General features: G+C 38.6%; 1 protein-coding gene across 2 annotated transcripts in view; it reads right to left on the bottom strand.

Annotated features, from left to right (window-relative positions):
* Window positions 1-13,401, bottom strand: part of PRIM2 (DNA primase subunit 2) — a 291,365-nt gene that overhangs the window by 110,570 nt on the left and 167,394 nt on the right. For both annotated transcript variants that reach the window (XM_036870754.1, XM_036870755.1), the window contains exon 8: window positions 9,094-9,161. In XM_036870754.1, the coding sequence (XP_036726649.1) occupies window positions 9,094-9,161 (68 nt within the window). The remainder of the gene's footprint in view (window positions 1-9,093; window positions 9,162-13,401) is intronic.

Here is a 13,401-nt window from a genome sequence, read left to right as displayed (position 1 = left end):
GTATGTAAGCCGTCCACCAAGGACCACGGCAGCTCAATTAAAAATGGGCTGTTTATTCCCTTTGTATCAATGTTATCTTTTTAGAACTACTTTCTAAACAGTAGTTACAAACAACTGAGAGGGCGCTACACCTTCAGTGAGTCTGGGCTGTCTGTCCGCAGCCCAATCTATCAATGTTTTGTTTTTACTGTGAATTGTGCCTGGTTGCCAGGGGGTCTTCTTAGGTTCACTAAACATTTAGACTCACAAGATTTCCACACGTGGCACCAGGTGGCTCAGAAAGACCCAGGACAGAACCCCAGCTCACCAGCTGGGCAGCGTGAGCACTAGACCTCCTGCAACACCTGCACAGGTGGGTGGCTCGGGGGCAAGGAGGGCACGCCCACACCCGGAAGCACGGGGCTGCTGTGGCTCAGGGACCTCAGACCCCTCAGTGGCCGCAAGCCCTTAGAACCACGTCCACAGCTACCTCAGACTTGGAACTCCAAATCCACTAATCTAGAAACCATTATTATACTTCAAAAAATATATGACTATGTAAACATATTTCAAATATGACAGAGAACCGTGCTGTCCAATCCAATAACCATTAGCTACAACCGGCTACTTAAATTTAAATTAATTAAAATAAAATTACAACCTGCGCACTTCAGTCACACTAGCCATACTTCAAGCACTCAACAGCCATAAGTAGCTGCTGGCTGCTGGGTTGAGCGGCACAGGTACAGAACATTTCCATCACCACAGAAAGTTCCACTCACAGCACTACGCAAATCACTTTTTCGCTGCTAATATATCACAGTAACTACCACAATGCTTTCTCAGGCTTTTTAAGAAAATTGTTTCCCATAGCATTGTCATCATTTTGTACCTTGCTAGTGCTTTATGCCTAACACAGTGTAAAATAACTAATTTTCTTTATTACTTAACTAGAGGACAATCAATATTTTAAAGAAACCCAAAGAGTGAAGAATAGGAAATTTGAAAACTACAGACAATGAAACTACTTGAAAAACATAAACAATCATAAACTTTGCTTTCCAGGAAGACTGACAGCATCCACAATCCATAAATCCCTAAGAAACCTTGGAGTCAGAGGGCCAACAGAAATCTGACATTTCTACTTGGGAACAAGCTGCAAGAACACTGTGACATGCAAGGCTGGGTGCCCACAGAATCATGTCCCTCTACTGTGATTTCCATGATGCTATGTGCCCCACAGAATCAGGTACCTCTACTATGCTAACAGCCATCATAATTTACTATAATTACTTTAAGATTCTCTCTTTTCTGAGCAACACTGAGTCCTATAAGAGCAGAAATAAACATGTATCCCTAGAACCTAACACCATGCCTGGCACCAAGTAGTTCCCGTAGTATGTGTTAAATTAATAATAAATAAAACAAACACTTAGAATAAAGGTTTGTGACCATGTATTTACCTCCACAAGTCACAGCCACTACGTACAACCTCATTACAGAGTCTACTATTTACAAAGGTATCTATTTGCCTTGGCAAGATGGCCAGTTGAAGAGCCAGGAAAGACTTTCCTATCTTCTTTCTGTATCACTGAAAAGAAAATCAGTACTTTATATTCCTGTAAAAATCATTGTTAACCCTTTTTCAACTTTAAAACATGTTAAGCTAACAAAGTGACCTAACTACAAACCCCAGGGAAATTTAGTATTGTATATAAATTAAGAGTGGTGGTTTACCTGTAAAACTGATGAAAAGTGATGTTAAAAGCTGTTTTCAACCTCCCAAGAGAAAACCCTCACATTAATAGGCAGATCAATGGCCCTCCAAAGATGTTCACTCATGAATATGTTAGGTTATGTGGGAAAAAGGACTCTGCAGATGTAATTAAGATTAAGGACCTTGAGATGGGGCAATTATCCTGGGTATACATGTGGGCAATGTAACTACATGAGACTGTAAAAGCAGAAAGCTTTCTCAGGGTGGAGGCAGAGATGCAGTCGCAGAAGTCAGTTCTGACACATGAGAAGGACTGATGCACTGCTGCCGGCTTGGACAGGGGACCACACGCAAGGACCAGAAAGAGGCCTCTGGGGCTCAGGGAAAGCAGAGGAAGGAATGTGGGCCCCTGGCTCACGGCCTGCCAGGAAATGGGGATCTCAGTCCCGCCACCACAAGGAACTGCACTCAGCCAGCAACATGCGTGAGCTTTAGCAGCACACTCTGCTCCAGAGCTTCCAGCAACAGCCACAGCCCTGCTGGCTGCATCTTGATTTTAGCTGCGGGAGGCCCATGTGGGATTTCTGACCTACAGGACTGTATGATAAAAATGAGTCCTGCTTTAATCCATTCAATTTGTGGTAATTTGTTATGGCTACAACAAAATTTTCTAATCTAGACACACTAATAAGGTTTAAAATTCAGCATCCTGAATTCTGTCTTCTTCAAGTCACTGGTTCACTTGCTAAGGATGTGGCCACTTCCTTGCCTCTCTTGTCCCTGTAAAGCTATAAGCCACCTAGGCTGCTACTGCTCTCTGTCCTATCTCCGTCTCCTGGGAAACATCTCCGCTGCCATCCCTCTTCATGCAGTCATCACAGCATATCTTCTCCCCAGTGGACCTCATCTGGCCACAAAGAAGCTGCTAACACTCTGTAATTGTTCTTCACAGCTTTATTCAACCAAAAAAAGCCTGAATACCCAGTAAAATGGGAATGGTTAAGATAGATATATCTATCCTCAATTGAATACTGTAAGTCACTTAAAAATGCAGCCATGAAAAGTAATCTTCTACTTTACTACATAGGTATGACATACTAAGTGAAAAAAAAATTTTTTTAGTTTAACCATTTAAATTATTGTTACATAAAAATATATAGAGATTACAACAAAAGCCTAGCAGTGGCTATATTAGTGAAGCAGGATTTGTTTCTTCTATTTTTCCAAATTTTATATAGTATGACTATAAATTTTATCAAAAAACATTAAATGACATAAAATTTGTAACATAAGCCACATACACCTCTCTCCTTCCTCTGCTTGATTAAGCTGCAGCAACTATTCCAGTACAGCCACACGTGTGTGTGTGAGTGTGTGTGTGTGTGTGTGTGTGTGCGCGTGTATAGATTGCTCTTCTTTCCCTGTTAACATATAAACATCTTGAGCTGAGGGACCACATCTCTTAGCATCTTTGTACACAGAGTATCCATTATAGTGCCCTTAACACAATGGGAGGATTTTAATAAAATGCTCACTTTTGACAAGTACATCTCTAAAAAGGCATAAACATTTTCAATACAAACGTGAAAAAAAAATAACTCAAAGACCATAAATAATGGGAAAGAACACATTCTTTCTAATTTATTAATATCTTACAAGGCACCTGAAACATCTTCACAATAATCACTGAGCTAAAAGCTTATGTTGCTGCATGTAGAAAAGGAAATAAATATAGTCAAGTTAATGCCAGAGCTTAGAAACAGGTGATGAGGAAGAGCTGACGAACAGCTGGAGCCCGTGGACCACGTTAATGAGGCTCTCACTTCAGCCCTCACCTGGTGGGCATCCTGATCTACCAAACCTTTCCTAACACATGAATTCCCAACAATTTTCTGATTTCAAAATGAGAACTAACTCAAAAATAAAACACTGGGAACTGTACCACCATGGATACTGGGAAAAGCTTTCTTACAGAGATTGCATTTCTGATATAAAATCTGTGTCGGCATATTCTTCGGAGGAATGAATAGAAATGTGTACATATCAACCAAATGTACTGCATTAGGAAAAAAAATTTACAAAATAATTGTTGGTAATAATACCAACTGAAGGAAAAAAAATAATACCAACTGAAGGAAGATGCTTTCATTATTTTAAATGATTTTCAAATAAAGGTCAATATAAACATCTGCTTAGAAATTCAGGATGCATTACAAGTTAATCCATGTGATACAGTTCAAGTATTTACTACAGGTAATGCTTCTCTTTGCTAGCTTCTCTTATCTTTACTTGATTTCTGTTTTATTCTTAGGTTGAAATATGCTAATAAAATTAGGAAAAATAGTGTAACAAATACATGGTTTTGAAATTATTCTTTAATTTTTAATTAAAGAGTTGGAAAATCATTAAATTTATTGGCAAAATATTAAATGAGAACAATATTCACTTCATATCTTGAGGTGGAGAGGTGAAGGAGGAAGACACACTGTGGGGAAAGGCATTATTTTTAAGGGAAAAAAAATCATATCCAAGTAATCACATGTAGATTGTGGGCTACAACTTTTCTTCTGCAGTCTCACCTATTTACACCTAGCATTTGTAAATGATACAATAAATAAAAATAACAATCTTTAACATAAACACCCTTGGTAGTCTAATACATTTTTATAAATATTATCCCATAGGTACCAACATTAGGGTAGCAAAGACACTTAAACACAATAAACTTCTACATTTACAGGAACATATCCCAAGGCCTTTATATATCTCCAAATTAGAAAATCAGTACATGATATAATTCACCCTAGAAAATGCAGTGATGTGTGAGGATGTGTAAGGTCACCTTGAGATGTGGACTCATTAGATGATGTATATAATGATATGTGACTTGAGGAGAGCAGAAATTATGATTTACGCAAATTCTCTCTGGCATTTCGGAATTTAACACGAACTTCCTGAGGCTCCATCACTAAACTTTAAAATAGGGATAATGACAAACAACCGTCTACCATCCTCACTGGGGTGTTCTGAGTATGAACTAAAAAGCCAGTTTGGACAGTACTTTGTAAACTAGCCAGTTTGATTTCTGGGTCCCATGTCCTCCTCCCTCTTCTAATTACTTGCCCCTTCAATTATTTCCTCTTATTCCCATAAACCTCGTTTCTCCCTGACCGATAAACATTGCTCATCTTTCCAGCCTTCGGGGAAAAATCAAACACTTGCTTCAACCATGACACTCATGGGTACAGTCCCCTTTCCTCCTCGCTCTGCCAAGAGCAGTCTACGCTCCCCGTATGCCCACAGCCTCGTTCCTCATTTCCTCCTCGACCCCCACCACAAGGATAGACTTGCATCTGTACCACTGCAAGGCGGGGTCTGAGCCACCCGTGGCTCCCATGCACCTAATCCAACTGACGTGAGGAGATTCTGACCTGACTTCCCTACGCATTTAACAGTGTTCACCTTTCTGAAAGCTTTCCCTTAGCATTGTTGATGTCACCACACCTTGCTGTGCTCCTGTTTCACTCGAGATTCCTCCCTGGTGTCTTTACTGGCTTCCCTTTTAACTCATCTCCTCCCTCCATCACTGCCCATCACAGGTCACTTAAACACTCACTTCTATGGGTTCTGTTCAGGGCCACTTCCCCTTTTCTTATCACTCTATATTCTCTCCCTGAGTGATCTCAACCATCCCCCTGATTTTAACCATCCCTATATAGTGGAGATTAGCAAATGTCTCTCTATAAACCTCGCTCTCAAACTCCGGGTCTATATTCAGCTACTTACTAAACACCCCCCATATGCTCCACCGGCATCTCAACTTTAAAATGTCTGAACCCACTGAACCTATGATCCCAGCAGTCCAATTCACCCCCTTGTCCTCCTTTACTCTCCTTCACAGTCACTGACAACATCCTCCCCCAAGTGAGATCAAAGTTCAGTCCAATCTGAGCAGCCACTGTGAGCCACCACTGTGCTAGGGGGTGTGGAATCCAAACAACCACTTCATGGCCTCATCACTTAAGGAAATGTACTTTGTGTTTAATTCCATTCAAAAGGTTTACAAATGTTGTAATGTGTTTAAATGCCTATCCCTCAAATGAAATCAAAACTGTAAATTCCTTGAGAACAGAAATTGTCTTTTTTTTTTTTTGTAATCCCCGGCACATAATAGGTGCTCAGTTACTGATGGATGCTACTAACGAATAGCTTGCATTTCCATAAGAGATTGAAGCAAAATGCTTTCTGTGGTTAATTTAACTTTTAACTATGTAACTAGGTTCAACTAAGAAAATCTGGACACATCGCTTCTACATTCTCAGAATGATATATATTGTTAAGCAATATACTAAATTATTAGGTTGGCAAAGTGTTATACTAATTCTCTTTGAATGTCTAAGTCCCGTAAAATGACTTGGGAATTTCTCTGTATTGCTACTTCAATTTTTGCGGATATTGTTATCATCTCCCAAATTAGTTTTATTGACAAACTTAATTAAAACACTACTCATCATTCCTCTTTGATCATTAGAGGCACTAAACAAAATTAGACCTAATAATGATTTCAGTTTCAACCTCCTAATGTCCACCTCCCCTTCTCGGTTATACTTAAAACTATACAGTTCATGCAAATCAATGATGATTATTTTTTCCTAACAAGATTATCATTAGCATCTTTCAATCCAAACAGTATTCTTTCCTATTTTGACCTAAGCAAAAGGAAGGTAAAAGAAAAACATTACATTTAGACAGCCAAGAGACAATTCAATACACTTGAAAGGCTTCCCACAAGGTTACTTTGTGTAACAGGAAGTGTCCAACTATGCACATCAGCTGACACCCTACATACAGATGTCTCTGACATGGTAATAAAACAAGAAACCATTTGGTTTAATAATAATAATAATTTTTAAAAAAGCAACATCAGTTGGTGCATATTACATGTAGCATCTAGCCCTGGTTGCTTAGCAAACAGCCACAAGTGACTTCCACAGAGAATGAAAGCCCTAAATGAATGTACAGTTTGTGCAAGTTTCAAGGACTCAAGAAGACGTGTCAGTAGTTAATCTAAACTCTAGTTGACAATGACCGCACTGGGGTGGAGGAAGGAGAATCCATCATTATCTCACAGAATCAAGTACTGACTAGATGTGAGATCCAGCCCTTTAGGTCTATGTCTTCTGACTCAATGCTTTTATAGGGAAAAGAACTGTAACAATATGATTATTATAAATTATAAAAACTTTATGCAGAAAAAAACCAACAAAATATCACTGGTATAACACGTATTCATTCATTCAACAAAACACATAATGAAGACCTATCATGAAAAGCACTTTGCAGCTCTGGAGCAGTTCATACTATAATGGAGAAATCAGGCAAGGAAACAAGCGATTACAGTATCATAGGTTCTGTAACATGGGGAGCCATGCAGTATTACGGGAACACAAATAAACACCTGAGAGGGAGCCGGGTGCGAGGAAGGGAGGGTGAGAACCAAGTGGTCAGGGAGAGCTCATCAGAGGAGGCGAACAAGAACAAGCAACATTAGTCAAGTCACAGAGGTGGAGGAAGGGGAAAAGAGCATTCCGGGAAATTATCTGCAAGGGCACTGAGGAGAGCAAGGGCATGTCACACTGGAGGAGCTTCAGGGCACCTGCTGGCAGGAGAAGTCAGGGCGTCAGTACTGACAGAAAGTCCAAAGAGCCAGGCCAGCTCCTTCCAGAAGGACCTAATCTGCCAGGCTGAGAAGTTCTCACTTCATCCCGGGGGAAATTCAGGAGACAGAATGCTTTTAAACCGAGGAATAATATAATCACTGCAGCAGTGATGTGAAATAGAGAGGGCAAATTGGGCAAAGATAAGAGGCCACCAGAGGGAGATGCTCAGGCTGGGATAGGGAGGAGAGGCGGGCAGGGGAGTGACTCACTAACACAGAGCTCTCAGAAATTTAACAACTCTGTACAGTATTCATGCTACTCAGTCCCTCGTGAAGTGTTAGTCTGGACCCCACCCTCCGCAACTGGAGAGGAGGACAGGAGAGGAGGAAAAGAGGGAGCAGGGAGGCAGGGGAGGAGGAAAACGAAGAACACTGAAAGACACTGGAAATTAACGTCCATGCCAATTTCTGAAGGAGCAGTAGCATTCTAGGTTTCAAAAGAATAAAAAGAAACCATAGAGGAAAACACTAAAGGTGCTTGGCTGCATAAAACTTGAAAATGTAGGTATGTTGGATAATGCAACATAATAAAAAACTTTCAGAAAAAAAAAAAACGATTGTAACAAATATAACGAAGAGTCACTATCCTTTATATCTAAAGTACGTAAGATCAAATAATCAAAAGATGCTATCAATAAATGGGCAAAGATACAGATAGTTAATCCCACCTCAAAAAAAAATGGATAACAAAATGATTTAAAATCATTCTTAATAATAATCAGTGCAAAGTACATGATATCAACAGTATCTTTATGGTAAACCTATTAAATTAGCAACTGTTTTAGCTGCCCCCTCTTGTTCAGGGTACAGCAACATGGGGGATCTTGTATGAAAATACAAGTAGAATAAGGTTTTTGAAAAAGAAATAAATATACTTAAATCTTTAAAAGGGTTCATATGCTTTCACAAATTCCACTTCTGAAAACCCATGCTAAGGAAACAATCAAAAATACAGATAAAGATTTACATACCGCATTTTTTACACTAGTGAAAAGAATGAAAAATGGTCTAAATGCTCCCCAAAGAATGATAAATATACTATAGGACACCCATACAAGAAAATATCATATAATCATGAAAAACTATGTTTGTGGAGAGATTTTAGTAACAGAAAAAATGAAAAAATTAGTGAATTATATAAAAGTATAATTACAACACTGAGTTTTAAAACAGCACAGAGGAAAGCAGTATTATTTCTGAGTAGTGATGATAGGCTTTTCCTCCTCCTTTCCTGTATTTTCTAAGTTTGTTTTTAAATAATGAGGATAAATTATTTTTGTATTTAGAAAACAAATATAACTTATTTCAACTACCGCCAACAAAATATGTGCAGGTTCCCATAGTTTGTCTTAGCCTCGCAGTTAAGCAAATAGCTCATTCCTTTGAGATCTTTCTGAACTCAGTCATCACAACTCATTTTAACTTCAACTTATCAACCAGTTCTACATATTTTTATAGAATTAAAAGAACTTTCTATAGTACCCTGAAGTCAAGGGTAACAAGCGCATTGCACTAAGAACTTCAACTTAAATCAGAGAATTACAGAAAAAAAGAAAAAGAAAAAAGAAAGGCTTTGTAAAGTTTTTAGACATCGAAGAGGCTTTAACCACGTTGGTGTACTTTACCCACCATAATGCAGGTGGATTTACAAGTTTGACAGGCTGGGCCTTTGTATTACCTGAGGTGGTTGAGCAGAGGCTGGAGTCTCTCATCCGACTGCACAGCGGGCAAGGACCTGGCTGTTAACTGAAAGCAGAGAAGGGGGTGAGTAACCACTGCAAAGGCCTCAGACTGAACTCATCTGAACTACATGCAAAATGGGGACCCGGAGAGCGGAAGGAGATGGGGGGGTTCCTAAAATGTAAGGACACTGTTCTTTTTTTTTGTTTTTTTTTAACATCTTTATTGGAGTATAATTGCTTTAAAATGTTGTGTTAGTTTCTGCTGTATAACAAAGTGAACATATATCCCCATATCCCCTCCCTCTTGTGTCTCCCTCTCACCCTCCCTATCCCACCCCTCTAGGTGGTCACAAAGCACCGAGCTGATCTCCCTGTGCCATGCGGCTGCTTCCCACTAGCTATCTATTTTACATTTGGTAGTGTATATATGTCAATGGCCCTCCCTCACTTCATCCCAGCTTACCCTTCCCCCTCCCCGTGTCCTCAAGTCCATTCTCTGCGTCTGTGTCTTTAATCCTATCCTGCCCCTAGGTTCATCAGAACCAGTTTTTTTTGTAGATTCCATATATATGTGTTAGCATACAGTATTTGTTTTTCTCTTTCTGACTTACTTCACTCTGTATGACAGACTCTAGGTCCATCCACCTCACTACAAATAACTCAATTTCGTTTCTCTTTATGGCTGAGTAATATTCCATTGTATATATGTGCCACATCTTATCCATTCATCTGTTTATGGACACTTAGGTTGCTTCCATGTTCTGGCTATTGTAAATAGTGCTGCAGTGACCATTGTGGTACATGACTCTTTTTGAATTATGGTTTTCTCAGGGTATATGCCCAGTAGTGGGATTGCTGGGTCGTATGGTAGTTCTATTTTTAGTTTTTTTAAGGAACCTCCATACTGTTCTCCATAATGGCTGTATCAATTTACATTCCCACCAACACTGCAAGAGGGTTCACTTTTCTCCACACCCTCTCCAGCATTTATTGTTTGTAGACTTTTTGATGATGGCCATTCTGACTGGTGTTAGGTGATACCTCATTGTAGTTCTGATTTGCATTTCTCTAATGATTAGTGATGCTGAGCATCCTTTCATGTGTTTGCTGGCAATGTGTATATCTTCTTTGGAGAAATGTCTATTTAGGTCTTCGGGCCATTTATGGGTTGGGTGGTTTGTTTTTTTGATATTGAGCTGCATGAGCTGCTTGTATATTTTGCAGATTAATCCTTTGTCAGTTGCTTCATTTGCAAATATTTTCTCCCATTCTAAGGGTTATCTTTTCGTCTTCTTTATGGTTTCTTTTGCTGTGCAAAAGCTTTTAAGTTGCATTAGGTCCCAGTTGTTTATTTTTGTTTTTACTTCCATTTCTCTAGGAGGTGGGTCAAAAAGGATCTTGCTGTGATTTATGTCATAGAATGTTCTGCCTATGTTTTCCTCTAAGAGTTTGATAGTGTCTGGCCTTACATTTAGGTCTTTAATCCATTTTGAGTTTATTTTTGTGTATGGTGTTAGGGAGGGTTCTAAATGCATTCTTTTACATGTAGCTGTCTAGTTTTCCCAGCACCACCAATTTAAGGGGCTGTCTCTTCTACATTGTATATTCTTTGCCTCCTTTATCAAATATAAAGTGACCATATGTGTGTGGGTTTATCTCTGGGGTTTCTATCCTGTTCCATTGATCTATATTTCTGTTTTTGTGCCAGTACCAAACTGTCTTGATTACTGTAGCTTTGTAGTACAGTCTGAAGTCAGGGAGCCTGATTGCTCCACCTCTGTTTTTCTTTCTCAAGATTGCTTTGGCTATTCGGGGTCTTTTGTGTTTCCATACATATTGTGAAATTTTTTGTTTTACTTCTGTGAAAAATGGCAGTGGTAGTTTGATAGGGATTGCATTGAATCTGTAGATTGCTTTGGGTAAGACAGTCATTTTCACAATGTTGATTCTTCCAATCCAAGAATGTGGTATATCTCTCCATCTGTTTGTATCATCTTTAATTTCTTTCATCAGTGTCTTATAGTTTTCTACATACAGGTCTTTTGTCTCCTTAGGTAGATTTATTCCTGGGTATTTTATTCTTTTTCTTGCAATGGTAAATGGGAGTGTTTCCTTAATTTCTCTTTCAGATTTTTCATCATTAGTGTATAGGAATGCAAGAGATTTCTGTGCATTCATTTTGTACCCTGCTACTTTACGAAATTCATTGATTAGCTCTAGTAGTTTTCTGGTAGCATCTTTAGGATTCTCTATGTATAGTATCATGTCACCTGAAAACAGTGACAGTATTACTTCTTCTTTTCCAATTTGGATTCCTTTTATTTCTTTTTCTTCTCTGATTGCTGTGGCTAACACTTCCAAAACTATGTTGAATAACAGTGGTGAGAGTGGGCAACCTTGTCTTGTTTCCTGATCTTAGTGGAAATGGATTCAATTTTTCACAATTGAGAACGACATTGGCTGTGGGTTTGTCTTATATGGCCTTTATTATGTTGAGGTAAGTTCCCTCTATGCCTACTTTCTGGAGGGTTTCTATAACAAATGGGTGTTGAATTCTGTCAAAAGCTTTTTCTGCATCTCCTGAGATGATCATATGGTTTTTATCCTTCAATTTGTTAATATGGTGTATCACATTGATTGATTTGTGTATATTGAGGAATCCTTGCATTCCTGGGATAAACCCCACTTGATCATGGTGTATGATCCTTTTAATGTGCTGTTGGATTCTGTTTGCCAGTATTCTGTTGAGGATTTTTGCATCTATGTTCATCAGTGATATTGGCCTGTAGTTTTCTTTCTTTGTGACATCTTTGTCTGGTTTTGGTATCAGGGTGATGGTGGCCTCGTAGAATGAGTTTGTTGTATTTTGGAAGAGTTTGAGAAGGATAGGTGTTAGCTCTTCTCTAAATGTTTGATAGAATTCACCTGTGAAGCCATCTGGCCCTGGGCTTTTGTTTGTTGGAAGATTTTTAATCACAGTTTCAATTTCAGTGCTTGTGATTGGTCTGTTTATATTTTCTATTTCTTCCTGGTTCAGTCTCGGAAGGTTGTGCTTTTCTAAGAATTTTTCCATTTCTTCCAGGTTGTCCATTTTAATGGCATACAGCAGCTTGTAGTCGTCTCTCATGATCCTTTGTATTTCTGCAGTGTCAGTTATTACTTCTCCTTTATCATTTCTAATTCTGTTGATCTGAGTCTTCCTTTTTTTCTTGAAGAGTCTGGTTAATGGTTTATCAATTTTGTTTATCTTCTCAAAAAACTAGCTTTTAGTTATAATGATCTTTGCTATTGTTTCCTTCATTTCTTTTTCATTTATTTCTGACCTGATTTTTATGATTTCTTTCCTTCTGCTAACTTTGGGGTTTTTCGTTCTTCTTTCTCTAACTGCTTTAGGTGTAAGGTTAGGTTGTTTATTTGAGATTTTTCTTGTTTCTTGAGGTAGGATTGTATTGCTATAAACTTCCCTCTTAGAACTGCTTTTGCTGCATCCCATTGGTTGTGGGTCATCGTGTTTTCATTGTCATTTGTTTCTAGGTATTTTTTGATTTCCTCAGTGATCTCTTGGTTATTTGGTAGTGTATTGTTTAGCCTCCATGTGTTTGTATTTTTTACAGATCTTTTCCTGTAATTGATAACTAGTCTCATGGTGTTGTGGTTGGAGAAGATACTTGATACGATTTCAATTTTCTTAAATTTACCAAGGCTTGATTTGTGACCCAAGATATGATCTATCCTGAAGAATGTTCCATGAGCACTTGAGAAGAAAGTATACTCTGTTGTTTTTGGATGGAATGTCCTATAAATATTAATTAAGTCCATCTTGTTTAATGTATCATTTAAAGCTTGTGTCTCCTTATTTATTTTCATTTTGGATGATCTGTCATTGGTGAAACTGGGGTGTTAAAGTCCCCTACTATGATTGTGTTACTGTCAATTTCCCCTTTTATGGCTGTTAGCATTTGCCTTATGTATTGAGGTGCTCCTCCATTGGGTGCATAAATATTTACAATTGATTTATCTTCTTGGATTGATCCCTTGATCATTATATAGTGTCCCTCTTTGTATCTTGTAATAGTCTTTATTTTAAAGTCTCTTTTGTCTGATATGAGAATCGCTACTCCAGCCTTCTTTTGATTTCCATTTGCATGCAATATCTTTTTCCATCCCCTCACTTTCAGTCTGTATGTGTCCCTAGGTCTGAAGTGGGTCTCTTATAGACAGCATATATATGGGTCTTGTTTTTGTATCCATTCAGCCAGTCTATGTCTTTTGGTTGGAGCATTTAATCCATTTACATTTAGGGT

The sequence above is a fragment of the Balaenoptera musculus genome, chromosome 11 (assembly GCF_009873245.2).
Source record: "Balaenoptera musculus isolate JJ_BM4_2016_0621 chromosome 11, mBalMus1.pri.v3, whole genome shotgun sequence".
NCBI lineage: Eukaryota > Metazoa > Chordata > Mammalia > Artiodactyla > Balaenopteridae > Balaenoptera > Balaenoptera musculus.
The sequence above is the reverse complement of the archived record's forward strand: the minus strand, read 5'-3'. Positions and strand labels throughout refer to the sequence as shown.